The sequence below is a fragment of the Anser anser genome (assembly GCF_964211835.1).
Source record: "Anser anser genome assembly, chromosome: 2".
Taxonomy (NCBI): domain Eukaryota; kingdom Metazoa; phylum Chordata; class Aves; order Anseriformes; family Anatidae; genus Anser; species Anser anser.
In genome coordinates, this window is record NC_139721.1 from 157,157,385 (window position 1) to 157,176,054 (window position 18,670).

At 37.5% G+C, this 18,670-nt stretch overlaps 1 protein-coding gene across 1 annotated transcript in view; it reads right to left on the reverse strand.

The window, feature by feature from the left end:
• LOC310894976 (sodium channel protein type 5 subunit alpha-like) overlaps positions 1-18,427 on the reverse strand; it is a 36,899-nt gene extending 18,472 nt beyond the window's left edge. The window contains exons 1-11 of the mRNA XM_083825724.1: positions 18,343-18,427; positions 17,216-17,344; positions 13,639-13,730; positions 12,017-12,232; positions 11,280-11,343; positions 10,524-10,668; positions 8,117-8,311; positions 6,433-6,624; positions 2,619-2,721; positions 825-1,063; positions 555-707 (exon numbers count right to left, since the gene is read on the reverse strand). Of these exons, the coding sequence (XP_083681850.1) occupies positions 555-707; positions 825-1,063; positions 2,619-2,721; positions 6,433-6,624; positions 8,117-8,311; positions 10,524-10,668; positions 11,280-11,343; positions 12,017-12,232; positions 13,639-13,730; positions 17,216-17,344; positions 18,343-18,383 (1,569 nt within the window). The 5' untranslated portion in view covers positions 18,384-18,427. The remainder of the gene's footprint in view (positions 1-554; positions 708-824; positions 1,064-2,618; positions 2,722-6,432; positions 6,625-8,116; positions 8,312-10,523; positions 10,669-11,279; positions 11,344-12,016; positions 12,233-13,638; positions 13,731-17,215; positions 17,345-18,342) is intronic.
• Between the last annotated feature and the right edge of the window lie 243 nt (positions 18,428-18,670).

An 18,670-nucleotide genomic window follows, 5' to 3' on the forward strand; every position in this document is an offset into this window, starting at 1 on the left:
TAATTCTGAATACACTGCAAGGGTACAGAAAAAAGTGACATTATGCATAGATATCTGAGAGAAAGTCCTTTTACCCAAGAAGGTGGAAAGCCTACTTCTACACCTAAGCCTCTAGGAAAGCCACACTATTTTACAATTCTCGACCCAAAAGAAAAAGTTATGTAGGGAATGAACCTTTGCTATCTTTAAGCGCATGAAAACTCTCTCGGATAATATATTTTCCTGACTGAAGATCTGAAACGTATTTGATCAGTGCCATTGTATAGACCAAACAGAACACTGATGAACTTTCTGCAAAGTCAAATCTCTAAGGGGGAGCACTGCACCAGAGGATTTATAGTATCCAATATACACAGTATAATAAACATATAAAATGTATTTTTTAATGTTCATTTAATATTCATTCTAATTTAAGATCCATGTTGGCTTACTATTCACTTACAAAGAGATTTAACAGATTCACCAGTAAAATAATTTGAGGGTATTTCACTGTAATGTTTTTACAAATCTATACAACATGGGCACTTTTAAAAAGAGAATAAAGAAATGATTACCAGCCTGAAAAATGACAGATTTGCATTAAAACTTATTAAGCCAACCATAACAACTACACTATCAAAAATATTCCATTTTTGCTGAAAGTAGTAGTAAGGATCTAGAGCGATGATTTTCAAGATCATTTCTGCTGCAAAAATCAGGGTGAAGACCTGGGAAGAGGAAAAAGAAATTCACTATAAAGTCACAGAAAAAATACGTCTTACGAGGCTGACCCAGTCAGTCTGGGGCAATACCTCCATATTCACTCCACAGTAGTACTAACTTACCTTGTCACTTATATAAATCATGTCTTTGAAAAGGGATGTCATGTCAGGGTGCTCCAGAGCCATGAAAAAAGTATTCACTATAATGCAAATCATGATTATGAGATCAACAAATGGATCCAAAATTACCAATTTCACCTTCTCTTTGACTAATCTCCAGAATGGGCTACAATTCCATATTAGATACTTCCGAGCAAAACGTTTCCAAATTAAAGGGAATTTCAGCTTTGACTCCTGCAATTCTAAATGACAAAAAAAAAGAGAAAGTGACATTAGTAATACTAAGTGGAATTTCATTGTATGAAGAAAAAGACAATCAATCATAGAAAAGATTGAGAAAAAAAAATCAAACTTGTGAGCAGAATAGCATGATTAGAAAAAAATTGTTTCATTCATTCTACACAAACTAGTCAGAGGCCATTTAAAGATCATCATCAACAAATTGTGTAATTACAGAAACTAGTGATATTACCCACCTCTTCATATGTTTATTACCCAGACTATCTTTTCTGTCAGTTGTACCTGCACAATCACAGATGCAGCATGCATTGACAAACAAAATCCAGGATAAAATGAAGAAAGTTTTCTCCCATATCTTTGTCCAACCCCCTGCTCAGCTATGACGTCAAAGTCTGACTGTCTTCATGGTGAAAGCTTGTCCTTAGTTTGAAGCTCTTTTCTTTCAAAGTATGTCTGTTGTGTCTTGTCTTCCTACCGTGCACCACTGTGAAGATCCCACCTCTATCTTCTTGGAAACGTTGTCCCACATAGTGGAAGACTGATATTCAAAACCCTCAAAACCTTCTCACCTCCAGGCTGAACTAGCCCAGAGCAGAGTAAGTATTCCAGCCCCTGGATGTCTTGGTGGCATTCTGCTGAACTCAGGCTAGCTCATCAATGTATTTCTTGTATGGGAGGGGACCAAAACTGGGCGCAGTATGTTGTCTAACAAGTGTTTAATTAAGGGTAATAATTACTTTTCTCGGTCTCCTGGCTATGCTCCTTTTAATATAGTCCAGGATGCTATCAGCCATCACTGCTGAGCTCATGCTCAGCTCACTTCCAAAAAGGACCCCAAGTACCTTTTCTGCAAAGCTTCTTCCCAGTCAGCCAGCTCCCAGCCTATATTGTTCAAGAGGTTCTTGCATTTATGCAAAAGTTTGCTCTGGTTAAATTTTTATAAGGTTCCTGCTGGCCCATTCCTCCAGTCCGTCCAGCTCTTACCCCCAGTGCATCAACTGATCCCCCTCAATCTGGTGTCATCCACAAATTTTAAGAGTAAACACTCTATTGTCATTGATCACTGATGATGATGAAAGGACAAAAAGGATCCTGGGATACAACCCTGAGGTACTCCCTTTGTTACCTGACCCAAGGTATAATGCAACACATCCACCAGATTCTCAAAGCCCAAGAATCCAACCAGTTCATTGATCAGCTGGCTGCCCACTCATGAAGACCTTAACATCCCAACAGAGACACGAAATACTGCAGAAAGCCTTGCTAAAGTCAAGATAAATGACAACATTGCTCTCCCCTCATCCACAGACCCCAGTGACTTTATTGATCAGATGTGAATGACCTTTGGTAATTTCAAGTTACAGTTAGAGTTATGTGAGGTATGAGAATATTTATTTTATTGAAATTCACTTTTGACTACAGCATGATTTCGCCTAGTGACTTCTACACAATGCAGATCGTTTGTGACATTTTGATCTCTTAGGTCAAGTTACTCAAGCACTGCTGAAAAAACTCTGAAGAATTAGAGTTGAAGAATTAGAGAACTCTGAGACTTACGCAAATTATCTGTAATAACAGTGGCTGCACTCATTAACCTCTGTCTTCGAAGAGGATCGTTAATGGAGTCCACTGACAATTCATAGGACAGCAGGATCTGCCTCTTTGGTTAGAAAGACAACAGAAGATAATATAGCCAGGGAATATGAATGAATGTTTGGTAATATAAAAAAATTATGTACAGTGTAAGATAAATATGCAGTTAATATGTTTTAAATATACATTGTAATAAGGCCTTACCTTGCTGACAGAATGTGAGACAAAACAACAACAAAAAAAATCATGTGGAGACAAAGGACATTTCATTAAAAACATTAACGTTCTTCAAGAAGTTGTTTCCTTTTGAAAATATTTAACAAAAATAATTATGCCATTATAGAATGTATATACTCATTCTAGAAAGTAAAAATGATTATCAGGAGAGGAAGGAAAAAAAACATTCCATCTTTCCAGTGTTTGATAAAAGGAACACATAAAAAGAATGCTGAAGATCAGTTTGAATAAAAAAAAAATGTTATTGAACTATTATTATTAAGAAATAAGAATTTATATTAATAATAGCTATTTAGTGAGTCAAAATAATTGGTTTGCCCAGCCCTCTTAAGCCTATCAAGAATACTAATATTGAACTGCTTAAAACTAGAAATGGGACTACTTATGTTTTCATTAAAGTTACAGAATGCTAACCTCACTGTTCCTGATATGCACTGAGAAACAGCCAAATATCTTAAGGGATACACTAAATTACAATCAAAGATTTAGTTCCTGATACAATAACTGTGCATCCTTCCCCCCCTCTCCCCAATACATCCCAACACATGCATATTTTTAAAGCCTAAATAAATAGATAGTTGTAAAAAAAAGGGTTTTACAAGAGGCTACAAAGAGTAGGTGAGACTCTTCAAGGAAGAGAAAAACAGAAAGGAGGAAGATTCAAGTATTAGGGAGGTTATAATTATAGCCACCAGCTGGCAGGAAGTTACTGACTGACCACATCATAATGTACAGTACCTTAGTATTCACTTTCAGCACAAAAATTAATTTCATTTCTATTTGGGGGGGAGGGTATGTAACTACAGATATGTCATATCATTACTTCAGACTTTCATCATAACAAGATTTTTATGAACATATTTTATAAAACCATTATTCAGGGAATGAAACTAATACCCTTGGCCCTAGGGCTTTACTATTAATTAATTTCTTTTTGTCTCTTTGATATTTTAATGACTTCAAAGCTAAGCAAAACTTAGCTGATAGTCATAGAATAGACATATAAAATGAATTTGTAATATAGTGATAAAGTGTTCATTTTTTCTATCTGCATTTTTTCAGAATCGAAAAGACCCAATTAGATTATCCTAATCACATTCCAGTTACCAGGGCAATTTTGCCCTTTTATTTCTTTATGTGATATTTGGTCACTCTAAAAAGATAAACTTGTAAAATTTTGTGTGCCTGCTTGCCTGAACTTCCCAAAGTCTTCTTTCTGGAGTTCACGTTTGTTCACAAGCTTTCAGCATTCATGTTTTTAGAAAGGTTAAGAGCATCCATCAACACTGAACTATTTACTGTTGCTCATCTCTCTTAGAGTGAATGAACTAACTAGTGATGAGAAGTCCTCTGACAAACTGGGATTTTATATCGAAATAAGCTCTAGAAAGACAGTCCTTTAAGTTCTTATGGAACTGATGATGTCCTTTCTCTCTGATCTGCCTTTTTCTCTTTGACTTGGCATCTTTAGCCTCTTCTTGCAATTGAAGTACAGAGCGTATTGAAGAGCTGTCAGCATTAGCAGATCTTGTAGTTGCCAGTAGTTGCCATCATTTCTAGTTGCGATAATCTAGTAGTTGCCATTACCTCTAAGTGTTGCAGATTATATTTGACTAACTTTAGAAGTCTACACGAGAGCAACTTACATGGCTTGGATCACACTGCTTGTTAAAGAATGCAATAATTGTGAAGACTTGTGTTGTTGTAATGTGGTGAAGAGACAACCACATTGTCACTCGGTATCAATCTGGCCCAAAAAGTAAATCTCCATTTTACTCTGGGAGCTTAGTACCTAAACTACATGTAGACACCTGCAAGTAAAAACCTGGAGCACAATCCAGTTGCCTAAATCTAGGAATTCAGTAACCTTTGAAATGCCATGAGGTATTTGAGATATCCACACAGTTGTGGTGATTTTACCAAGCTGGGCAGCTGACCTCCACCACAAACAGTCTCTCACTCCCCTTTCTCAAAAGGAAAGGAGGAGAAAATACAATGGAAAGGGCTCAAGGGTTGAGATAAGGACAGGGAGATCACTCAACAATTATAATCATGGGCAAAACAGATTCAGTGTAGGGAGATTAGAGAAATTTATTGCCTATTACAAATAAGCTAGAGAAGTGAGAAACAAAGAAAACTAACTAAAAACACCTTCCCCCCATCCACCCTCTTCCACCTCCTCCCCCGAGCAGTGCAGGGGAACAGGAGAACGGGGACTGGGGGCTGCGGTCAGTCCCTGACGCTTCATCTCCATCACTCCCTGACGGTCCCTCTTCTGCCCCTGCTCCACGCGGGTCCCTCCCACGGGATGCCGTCCTTCCCCAACTGAGCCTGCGGGGGCTGCCCACAGGCAGCAGCTCTTCAAGAACTGCTCCCACATGGCTCCATACCACGGGGTCCGTCCCCCAGGACCAAACTGCTCCAGCACGGGTCCCCCACGGGCGGCAGCTCCCCCCAGACCCCCTGCTCCTGCGGGGGCTCCTCTCCACGGGCTGCAGCTCCGGCCCGGGGCCTGCTCCGGCGGGGGCTCTCCGTGGGCCGCAGCCTCCTCCAGGCCACATCCACCTGCTCCACCGGGGGCTCCTCCACGGGCTGCAGCGTGGAGATCTGCTCCGTGTGGGACCCGTGGGTGCAGGGGGACAGCCTGCTCCACCAGGGGCCTCTCCACAGGCCGCAGGGGAATTGTGCTGCGTGCCTGGAGCACCTCCTGCCCTCCTGCTGCACTGGCCTTGGGGGCTGCAGGGCTGGGTCTCACTCCCCTCTCTCCCAGCTGCTGTTGTGCAGTATTTGTTTTTTTATTGTTTGTTTGTTTTTCCCTTTCTTAAATCTGCTCTCACAGAGGCACAAACAACATCGCTTATTGGCTTGGCTCTGGCCAGCAGTGGGTCCCTTTGGAGCCAGTTGAAACTGGCCCTTACCTAACATGGGGCAGCTGCTGGATTCTTCTCACAGAGTCCACCCCTGCAGCCCCCCTGCTACGAAAGCCTTGCCATGTAAACGCAATACAACAGTGCTGGAAGATGTGCCACTGACACCAAAGTTGTCTAGGATGTTCAGCCTGTTCAAGAACATCTAAAATGGCACCAGATGCTTATATTTAGACAACCGAATCATGCCCCTAACATCAGCAGTAGTCATACTGAACTGAATCCAGTGTTAAATATTTTGGTCAGAGAATTAGCTGTGTACAAAAAAGAAAGGTTAGGTTATTAGGGAAGTTCGGAAAAATAAAAGGTTTTTCTATGTTTCTTTAAGCAGCATAACAGAGATGCTGACATATCTTACCACAGCTGTAAGTGCAGCAGGCTATAGTGTGTCTTTAACTATGCCGACAGCCACTTCTAACTTTCCTTTCAAGTCCACATTTGATTTCTCCCTTTGGTCCCCAAATCTAACTTTCAGATTGGTCCACAAAACAAGTTCAATCGTTTTATGCAAGAAGGGAGAGGGGAAAAATGCAAATAAATAAAGCTTTTCTGCTCATCAAATTGTCATATCACATGCAAGTCTAATGAATTTATCTTGTATTTCAAATACTTACAAGTTTCTTTTGGCAATGATTAGGCTGTGAATAAAATATGTGTTCCTCTTCAACATGATCACCTAAAATTAATCTTTGTCTTGAAATGGGCTTTTCTCCTTTCATCTCTTTTTCTTTCGAATTTTCTAAGTCAGCAACTGGCATTTCATATCTGACATGCAAGGCCTTATCACTCTCTCCAGCAGCCAAAATCTGTAAAAGAAACAGGAAAAAGTCTGTCTATTAATACAAGGCAAAAGCCAATGAACGGACTAGGACCATATACAGCTTAACTATTGTGCTATCTAAATGTTTTGCATTAGCAATTTTTACCTTTCAAATATTAAACTATCATAAAGAGGTAGGAATACAAAATACTACTCACAAGACTGAAAGATAAAAGTTATTTATCAGCTACTACAGAATTTTCAGGTGTACTGTTTATTCCCCCTTTTCTCACTTTTGACCTTGAACACAATGACAATAGAAGACGCAGGGCTCAAACTAAATCCTAAAATACTAAATCTTTCTTTACTACTATTCCTCTTGAAAGAAAGATGGAAGGAGGAAAAGCCTGAATTAAACCTGGCATTTCAGCCAGAGAAATATCACAGGTGTGTCCACAGCTATGTAGGAGGAATTTGGTACACTGGTGATACATTTCATCTTGATGAAGTTGGATAGTTGGTAGGAAATATATGCAAGTCTTCTTCCAAGTGTGACTTTTTTTGGTTGTTAGCAGCACATTAGAAGTATCTTTCATAAAAGGTTAGAAGATAAATGATATCTTATTTTCAATCTATATGTTGCCTCAGCTGAGCTTCACTTCTTAAGAATAAAAATTAATTAATTAATTAGTTAATTAATTTTAAAAAAAAAGAAAAAGAAAAAAAAAAGTGATCCCTGGTTTCCTATGGTCCAATATGCAAATGACTCTAGGCAATACTGTGCCAAGAAGAAGGAACACTGTAGAAATCTGAAGTGTGTCTACTAACTCTTGAAACCAAAAGCAAACAAACTAACACAGTCCTGGATGTCCTTTTACATTAATGTGGAACTAACAGCATTAGCCTGGTCAAAGATATTCCTGCTCCTGTCAATCGGTAAACCTTCTGTGTGTGATGATTCAAAAAGAGGTATGAGAAGAGCTGAGCACAGTGGCTCTCAGAAAGATCGATTTTTAAACAATCCTGAAAACCATCAGTATTCTAACTTCAATCTTGAAGTAAAGAAATGTCAGCTTTTCCAATGGATGCATATTTCTTTACTCATACATCTTTTGTCAGACTATGCAATAATAGCAAAAAGTTTGTTATATCCAAAGGATATAAGAAAGGATTTCTTGTACATAGCCATAGTGGTACTATACAAGAACAGGGCAAACCACAGGGTGCAGGTACCTATGCTGTCGGTAAAATAAAATACTACAAAAGCTACATATCTGCCTTGAAAGCCATCGTTGTTTGATTATGCAGTGTCAGGCCTGCAAAAAACTAAACTTAATATGATGTAACCTAGACTCATGCTCTTTGCTCGTATTGAAGAATTGTTTATACATATTTATAATGAGACAGAAAGAGAGAAAAGAAATATGAGAACCTATTGTATGAATCATGCATAATTAAGAACCCTTTTTCCCTAACCCACAAACAGAAGAAAATAAAAGGAACCACATATTATATATTATATAAAATAATTTGCAAACCTTTTCTTTCTCTAGAATTTGATGAGCATCTTGAAGTAATTTTTCCTTTGCCTGTGTTTCAGCAAGAGTAGCTTTATTTTGCTCTTCATACGCCATAGTTACTACAGCCAAGATCAGATTGAAGAGATAAAATGAGCATAAAAAGATGACTCCCATAAAAAATAAAATGTAGCTCTTTCCAGATGTGCGGATAGTCTGTGAGGAAAAAGGAAAGGTCGTAACAGATTCTTAACAAACTAACATTTACAACAGAATTACAAGCTAACAATTTATCTTCCAGTACAATGCAAGAGGTCAAGATACTGAGCTGTTTTCTTTAAACAACAGCACTACCTCTGGTCTAGGTTACACAGAAGGTCTAGAAATACAGATAGTTGGGAGTTCATCTGGACTACAAGTAAATACATTTCAGCTCTTAAAAACTTATCTGTGATCATATAATATTTTTCTCTTCATGTAACAGACCATTAAGCATTCATAATGAAACCGTGTACAGCTGAGAATGAAAAAAATCCATTCTTAAAACTAAATGAAAGATCTCTAAGAAAATCAGTCATATGATCATCAGTTTAAGTTATGAGAAGCTACTTCATCTGTAAAGAGATGTAAAGCTAACTATAGAAGAAATTACTAAAACTTATTAAAGAGGAGGAAAGCTTGGATTATCTAAACGATAATGAAAGATGTGTATTAAGTGAATAAGAAGCAGTAATTAGACTGCATATTCTTAATTTTTTTTAAACAGCAGTGGAAGAGATGGCTCAAAATTAAGCTCTGAAACATCAGAAAATAAAATAACATGACCTTGAAATGGCAGAAGGAAGACAGAATCATAGAATCATTTAAGCCGGAAAAGAGCTTCAAGATCATCAAGTCCAACCACCCACCTAACACTACAAGTCTGCCACCAAACCCCAAACCAGGCCTCTAAGTGCCATATCCTCACATCTCTTAAATAATTCCAGGAATGGCAGCTCCACCACCTCCCCAGGCAGCCTGTTCCAATGCCTAACCACCCTTTCCTTGAAGAAATTCTTCCTAACGTCCAGTCTAAACCACCCCTGGCACAACCTGAGGCCATTGCCTCGCATCTTATCACTTGTCACCTGAGGAAAGAGACCAACACCCTCCTCACTGCAATCTCCTTCCCTGTAGCTGTAGAGAGGGATGAGGTCTCCCCTCGGCCTCGTGTTCTCCAGACTGAACAACCCCAGTTACTTCAGCTGCTCCTCATATGGCTCATTTTCTAGTCCCTTCACCAGCTTTGTTGCTCTTCTCTGGATGAGCCTGAGCAACTCAATGTCCTTCTTGTAGTGAAGGGCCCAAAAGTGAACACAATATTCAAGGTGCAGTCTCACCAGTGCTGCATACAATGGGACAATCCCTTCCCTAGCCCTGCTGGCCACACTATTTCTGGTGCAGGCCAGGATGCCATTGGCCTTCTTGGCCACCTGGGTTCATGCTCAGCCGGCTGTTGACCAGCAGCCCTAGCTGCTTTCTGCTGGCCAACTTTCCAGCCACTCTTCCCCAAGCTGTGTGAGGTTGTTATGAACCAAGTGCAGCACCCAACATTCAGCCTTGTTGAATATCACGTGCTTGGATGTGGCCCATCAATCTAGCCTATCCAGGTCCCTCTGCAGAGCCTTCTGACCCTCAAGCAGACCAAGACTTCTACCTAATTTGGTGTCATCTACAGATGCATTCATTTAAAAAAAAATCAGTTAATAAAGGTTGCTGGAGAAAAGTTCAAGTGAACCATATGAAAGCTACAGAACAAGGAAGAAGATAATTCCTTTTTAGCACAGACACTGCATAGACGTAAGAGATCCAGAGAGATCTCTTCAATTTCTGTATTGTTTATATATATACAAAAGAATTTACAAGTTACAAAATAAAACAATAAAATATAAAAGGCTCCATTTTTTTAATCCCAGTTATCAAAATATGCTCTGAAATTTAAGCATGTTTGTTCTGAGCCAAAAGGTTTGGTGAGGAGTCAGTATTTACAAAGAGAGAAACAGAGTCCATAAGTCCTCATTGTTCTTGCAGCAGCAGTGAGCTCACTAGCTGCACCTACATATACACCAATCCTTTGATAGTTACATAATTAACGTATTTAACTACTAATCATTGACCCAAGTGTGCTCTCCAACAAAACTATGAGCACTCATGGAAAGATTGCTGCCATCCAATGTGCAGAAGTTGTTAGAACTTAGCCAACTGAAGCTTCTTCCTTAATTTTTACACTGGTTTCAAAACAAATTTTGTATCATTAACATTTAATGATATCATTATCATTTAACAAAAAAAAAAAAAAAAAAAAAAAACAGGTGCAGATTTTTCTAGGGGATATAAAGCTCTGAACTTCATGTCTAAAGTCAACCTAGCAGGTAAAAAGAGTACCTACTTGTCTGTAGAGACGCTCCCAGGAATCTTGTGTCATCAGACGGAATAAAGAAAGGAAGGCCCAGCCAAAATGATCAAAACTAGTGTAGCCGAAGTCAGGATTCTTCCCAATCTGCAAGCATTTATAGTTTTGGGGGCACTCTCCACTAACCGAAAAAAGAACCGTTAGACAATACTCATGCTTGCAGTATTAGATTGTTTCTGAAAGCACCGAATGCACAACACTATATATGGATTTTCTCAGTTCATCTGAATGTCTGGTTTCATTATTCTCCAACACAACTCTGCCAGAAGGGCTGATTTATACCAGACAATCCTGGAAAGTCATTTGTCTAGTTGAAGATTTGTGATATAGTCTTACTGGACAGAAACTATCCACTCAGGCAGGATACATGCAAAGAAATACACAGAGGGGGTGAAAACTGAAAATTTGCTTACTTTTAAATAAATCACCAAGATAAGGAGAGTTTATTAGTACCTCACATTCTTTACTGATCTGTTCCCTTCCTCCTTTATGTCATTCTACACTACCATTGTATTACCAATGCTTAGCAATACAGCATGTACATAATTGCCTATATCCTAGTATTTTAATTCATTTGTTCTCTTAATTTAAATGTTTTTTATTGAACTAAAAAAAAATACCCACATTCCACCCTTCTGAAAAATCAACAGCATTTCTTCACATCAAAAATAAAACCAAAGTCTATCTGGGGGAAAAAAATAGGGAAGTACTAAAACCATTTTGTTCACTTACTTAGGATTCGAACTGAAACCACAGAGCAGTATTTCAGAAGATTTATTCATTCTGGCACAGATATCTATTAAAATAAGTAAATAAATAAAGGAGTCATACAATCTGAAGTTGTTGCCTTAAACTTCTCCAAATTAAATTGAGTGTTCACATACTCATTTCCTACAGCACACAGATATTAAGCTATATGTTACTGCACTTTTTAACAATGGTCTTTCACAACAAAGGGCATAATAGAGTTGTTTCTCAAGAGATCTGTTCATAAGTATGGCTTTTTTTTTTTCCTGTTTTGAAAATTCATTGACAGCACAACTTATAATGTAAAATTTTTATTGCTTTCTGGTAAAACTAGGAATGTCTGAAAGAAGTAAGCAAAATCCCTGAAAGACACAGTTCATGTGTGTCATCCCCCCCCCCAAAAAAAAAAAGTCATTCTCAGTGCTGTTCCCCTAAAATTAGGCTCCCCATTCAATATATGTAGGTAAAGAAGGAAATGCTTGCAGAAAACTCAGTCCCTTCTATCACACAGACTGCTTTCCTGGAATCTTTCCCCAAATTCCAGATTCACCAGGAACACCATTCAGTTGTTCCAGAGATTTCATACCGCTACTTGTGCAAATGCAAGAACATGCCTTCTTGTGAGAGACACATGCAACCATATTTTAAGACCTCTGTGAAAAACGAGTCATACATAGGAAGATATATAGATTACGTAAAAGGAGATAACAATAAAAATTTACCAGTTTCATTTGGTGAATATATCTTGGCATCCTTACATAAAATGTCATTGTACGTATCATTTGTAGTAGAATTGAGGATACATTTGAATTTTAAATTGCCCATAAAAAGCTGGAGGCCTATGAGAGCAAATATACTCAAGCAAAAAACAGTCAAGATCAGCACATCGGTAAGTTTCTTAACAGATTCAATAAGTGAATTTACGATGACTTTCAGACCTAGAAAAATAAGATTTAAAAATACGCAACATGAGAAGAGGAATGCAGTAATGTTCTTTTATGACAACACACAAGAGTTGCAAGTATGTTAAAAACAAATCAGTGTAAATCATTTTGTATCTTCTCAGTATTAAATGAAGTAAAATAAAGCATATAATGAGCAATACATTTTTTATTTAAGTTTCCTAATCAAAACTTATTTGGCTTTTACTTCCTTCTAACACTAATTTTGCTAACTTGAACATTCTAGCTTAAGATGGCATCTAACAAACTCTTCTGAGTTTTACTGAGTACGGAGAGATTTTTGTGATTGGTTAAGATTAAAAAAAATGATACACATTTTGTTGAATACACATTACAATAAAGGATAACTTCTGCTGACCTCAGGGTATTTTATTTAGAAAACAATACCTTGCAAATGTCACCAGTTTAAAAACATAAGAACATTTATGACACTGGGAAGGTAAAAGGGATGATATATAAATTGAAGATACATATTCAGGCAGAATAACTAAATTTGAAATATGAGATAGGCAGAGAGTGAGATCCAGGATTTTTTCTAGCAGATGCTTTTCAAAAGAAAAAGAAAAAAAAAAAAGTACATTTAATCTCTGTTCTACATAGTGTATCTGAAAGGTAAAGTACTGACAGGTGGTTTGACATTAAAAATTAAACACTTTTGTTACAATTCCTACTATAATTCCATAGCAAAAAGAAAAAAAAACAACAACAACAACAAAAAAACTTGTAATTATATAGAAATGACAGTTATTATATATCATGACAATGGGTTATACAGTCTTTTTAGATTTTCAAATGAGTTGTAGATTCTAAAATCCATACATTCACATCTAAATTAGTGGCACAGCTTACAAAAATAACAAATATCTGGATAACATATACAAAATACTATTGATAAAAGAATTATTCTTAATCCAAATTGCAGCTGTGGCCAGTAAACAAACAAATGCAGTTCTGAAATATTGTGAGGCCAGCATTCTCAGAAATAAACCATAGAAGCTTAAGCTTGTGAAGGTATAATGTGAAAACAGAAAGATGGTGGTATAGCAATTATTATTTCTGCTCAGAAAAGACAGAAGCAAAAATACAAAAGGTACTGGGGTAAAAAACAGTGAACATTAGTGATGATGGAAAATTACAGAGAGGAAAAAAAGAACAGAAGATACAAAAATTTGCTTCATCAAAATAATTTTGAGGAAAGATGAGAAAAAATATTCTCTTAAGATGCTGCTGAAAGTTACTACACACTGCAAAATAGTCACACCTTGGCATGCTTTTAACTGCCACAAAAAGTGACCGACAGCACAAGAACAGGAGAGGAATTAGTAAAACAGTAATTCTCTGCTCAAACAAAGAGACAAATAATAATATATTTTGTTCCTTACCTGGTATTACTGAAATAGCTTTCAAAGTCCTCAGTACTCTGAAAGTCCGAAGAGCTGAAACATTTCCTGATGTTTTACAGATACTAACATACCTATAAAATTAAACCACCATATAACGGAATGACAAAGATCCAGCTTTTCACAGAATATGCATATAGAGGATGCAGTAATGAATAACATACAGAACAGAAAAAGGTCCAATATACCTCAAAGTAGATGTCTGAAGTTAGGAATTAAGTCCGCTCCTAGGGATTGTTATAAATAATGAGCCTTTTGAAAAATGCTGCTCAGAAGAAACACAGCAAGTTTTTCTTCTTGTGCATTTGGATGCTTTTGAAGTGTTTATCCATCAAAATGTCAAGTAAATATAAAACCTTCAATAACACAACCACACCATCTCACACTGAGGCTGACCTGATTCAGAACACGACATGAAAGTAGTAGTGTTCTACTACTGCTACAACTATCTACTACAACTCTCTCTTAAAACTACACAACATATAGTTTATGGAAAAGGAGTTGAACAAAATTAGTTTTACAATATGTTAACAACAGCTTGAAAATTTCATAAAATGAGGACTTTAAGAGTTGTATATTCCATATAACACTAACTAGTTACCCTACATTCTGTAAGACATCCTTCACGTGACACTGGACAATAATTGTGACTCTTCCTATAATAAGACCATAACAGGTAACAGAATTCCTTAAAATAAGAAGTCTCAGTAACAGAATCTGACAAACACTGGCTGGAGAGGATCTCTGGAGGTCATCTAGGTAACTTCCCACTCAAAGCACAACTTCGGACCACTACAGCTTTACCTAAGCTGTAAGATTAAATAAAGTACATAAATTAATCACTGCACTGTTAATTTCAAAATATTTTAATTTGTAGTATGATAGGACTCCAAAACCAGAAGCAGGTAATATATTGAGAAGTGCTTATACCTGCCTGAACACAAATGAATTAGGAGCATGGGTAGCAAAGACTGTGAAATGTAGTTGTTCATACAGCTGTTGGACTATTTGACAGCTATTGATGTGTAAATTTCTTCCATATAAAATCCTTACTGATTTGAAGGTTACCCATAAGAAGACTTTGTTCATATAGGTCCATAGGTGTGTGATGGCATCTGAGTACATAACTTGTTACTCCCAAGGGAAAAGCAGTCAGAGGTATGGCAGTTGACAGCAGCCTTTGCTACAGAGCCCATTAGATGCTGCAGTTTAAAGACCCCAGGAAAAATAAGCAAGATGAAGAGGAGGATAAAAACCCTGGACTTTAGGACAACAGATTCCAGTGTGTTCACAGATTTGCTTGGCAGGATCTCACAGGAAACTGCCTCAAAGGGAAAAGTAGCCCCTACAACAGTGGGATGATCGTCAAGGATATTTTCTTCAAAGCATGGGAACACTGCACTTCACTGATGTTTATCACTTACACTGATGTTCAAGAAGGTAGTGACTAAGGACATGTAAAAGCTGAGGCTGTTCAACACTGCTTAGATCTTTATTTGTGAAGTCTGCTGTCAGGCCTCCCAGATCCCTGAGCGTAGTCATCACTTACGAGATTGAATCTGATTGAATCTGGAGATTGAATCTGATTGAATCTGGAGTACTGTGATCAGCCTTGGGCTCCCCAGGGCAAGACAGAAATTTCACATACTGGAACACATGCAGCCAGGGATGTCTCTAGGGATGGCCGGTAAAAGAATTAGACGGTTAGATTCTTAGCCTGGGTTGGGTTTGAGTCCGCAGAAGAGCAGGCTAACGGCGTGATGGAGCCTTACAATCTTACTGTTGTTACTAGCTGCCCAATGCAAGGGGTTAGAGAAGATGGAGTTGCACTGTTATTGGAGGCTTACCATGAAACAATGAGAGGCAGCAGAGTTAAGTTGCTACATGATTCCATTTAGGTATTCGGGAGAAGAAAAAAAAAATCACATTGTGGTTGGAATGGATTGCCTGGGGAGGTTATTGAGTCTCCATCCTTAGACAAACTCAGTACTTGGTTGGACAAGATCCTGAGCAACCTAATTTAAATTAGCCCTGCTTTTAGCAAGGAGTTGGACCACATAATTTCCCTTCCAACATACATTTCCCTTTAACAAATTAGGACATGAGAACTGAAAAATACTCAGAAATGCTAAATGGCGGAGAAAGCTTTAAAAATGCTTGAGTCTTGGTTTTGAGTGAATCTGTTCACTGCTGTAAGACTATTTTGCTTTCAAGATTAACATTTTGTATTTGAGATGCAAATTCTGACTTGCTTTCTTCTTCATTTCTTGTCCACCTAGCTAGCTGGTTTTGATATGAACTTAAATATGACCACAGCAGTGATCCATCTGGCCATTTACCCTGTCTTCAAGAATGGCCCATAACAAAGGCTTACAGAAGAGTTTAGCCTCAAGGCAATCATACAGCAATGCCTAACAGATTTCATTCTTCCAGAAAATTTATAGCTCAGGGACGTCCTGAAGAAGACAGTGTCTTTGTTTTAAATATAACCCTTAACGTCTTCTCGTCCTGGATTCTGTCCAGAAACCTTCTGATTGCAAGTAAGCTTTCTGTATCCACAGCCTCCCAAGAGAACGTGCCTACACATAGTGTGAAAAACAAAACCCTTCTTTTTCATTCTGTCATCTGAGAACTTTAGTTGGTGCCTTTAGCTCTCATTTTAGGAGAGCTCTTTTTGGCTTTATGCTAGAGACTTCTACAACGTTCCTGCTTTTTGTTTTGTTTTGTATTGTTTTTCATGAGAGCCCTACTCTAGGTAGTTTCTCATTAGATGGAGCACAAGATGTAACCATCTTTGACACTCTTCTCTGTACTGTTTTTTAATCGTCATCTTTTGAGATGTCAGAAGCAAGACTACATATAGCCTTGAAAAAAAAAAAAAAGATTTATACAGTGAAACAACTCTGTGTTCTGCTCTGTTATTTATTACCCGTGATGTCCTCTTTTTCTGTTTCATTCTCTGACCATTATTGATTGCACACTGGAGTGGTGTTTTCACCATTTTTTTTTCCAACAAGTGAAATCTATTTCAGAGTTCCTAACTGTGTATGTAAAGATAGGTCTGCTTTTATTTGAGCATCACTTTACATTCTTCAAATTTAATCTGCTATTTATCACCATGTCATTCAACATCTTGTGGTGCGCTTTGAATCCTTCTCAGATAAGCCTCATCTGATCCAGACCACAGCAAATAATACAACATAAGGAAGCATGCTTGGTTTTGGCTGTCTGTGGAGACACTTCTTCATTTAAAAAAAAAAAAAAGTACTGAAAGTATTGCACTGGGAGCAATAAAACAGTTCCATTAACTGTGACAATACATGAAGTAAATGAGCAAATGAATGCTAACTCAAAAAGATGAGCTTTGCATTTAGGTCTTGCTTTAAAGTCTAAGACAATTTTTCTCTCTTCAGGCAGCAGATATGCAAAGAGTGATCCAAACACAGGAACTCTTCAATAGGTAGAATGTCAACTACTGTAAAGAACTTCAGACCATCAAATGTCATATTATTTGCATGTTTGTCCCTTGAGTGTAAAAGAACAACAGAGTTTTACTTACGTCACAATGATAACAACAAAATCCAAACAATTCCACGGATCTCGAAGAAAGGTAAATTCATTCCAAACAAATCCTCTTGCTAATAATTTTATCAATATTTCACCAGTATATATGCCAGTAAAAAGATGTCTGAGAAGGAAATAATATATTTAAGCTATAGAAATAAAAACATAAATGAGATTAAAAGACATTTAGGCACATTCTATCTTTTCTATGATTTAGCCACAGGATGGAAATGAAGGTAGAAAATGCAAAGTATGATAAGGCAGGATAGATTACTTTCAGAAACACACTGTAGATATAAGAACATGCATTTCTGACTTTCAGTAAGATTTGCACGTAAATCTATAATCATAAATGTTCATGTAAGTATACCATACTAATTCTGGATGAATAATAGTTCACACTTCCTTATGAAAAATTATGAAATTAACGTTATCACTGTGCTTAGCCCAAAATAAGAGGGTTTAAAGTTATGGAACCTCTGATGCCACAGGCAGATTTTCAAATTTTAATTCCAGAACCTCAACTCAATTTACACTGGATACAGAGCACAATTATGAAAGGTAACGAGATGGTACAAAAAGCTCCCTAATGTGGACAACTGAACTGGGAGTGTCCCCAGAAAACACCAAGAGAGAATGGAAATAATACTTATTCCTCTATGCTTTTTGTATGAGCTGGCCATAACAGACACGCAGGTTATTCCCTAGGATGAGGTGGTTCTCCTGCTCTATTTAGCGTTGATGTGGCCTCACCTTGAATGATGATTTTTGAAGGTCCCTTCCAACTGCATTATTCTATTCTATATTAGCAGTTAGAATTATGCTACACAAACTCTCTAAACAGCATAATCCTTTAAAGATAAAATGGGCCAACCTTCTATATTATACCAGATGGCAAAATTAGCCAACGTAGAGTAAAGGGCGTATTCCTTGTGTATTCCTCTGAGAAAACAGGCTGAAGCTCCACAAGGACTGGCTGCTATTACAATAATCCCAAATCTTCCTCACAGGTCTCTCAGAGGATTTTCAAACCCCAGAATTAGATCACCACATTATTCAATCTCCTTCAGTCCAGCAGGTTAGTTTCCTTAGAGTGAAGAAAAGGCAATTGAGGTAACTTACTCAGTCCAGTTGAGCTGTGCTGGAAGGTTATTTACAGCCATGGAAGCACAATTGAGTATCACAGTACATGTAATAAAGCCAACAAATATTGTGAATAATAAGTCAAGGAAAAAGTGCTGTATTATAAAACAATGAAGTTCAAAAAAGTTGCCAATTTACAAACAAAACCCATGAAGTTATTCAAATAACTACTTTGGTTTTGAATATGCACGACTTTTCTTGCTTTTTTCCAAAGAAGCTGATGTCAGACCAAATTTCTGCTCGGCTGGGTAAACCTCATGATGTAAAAATAACAGCATGTGGGGACAGTTTTGGAAGATAGGACATT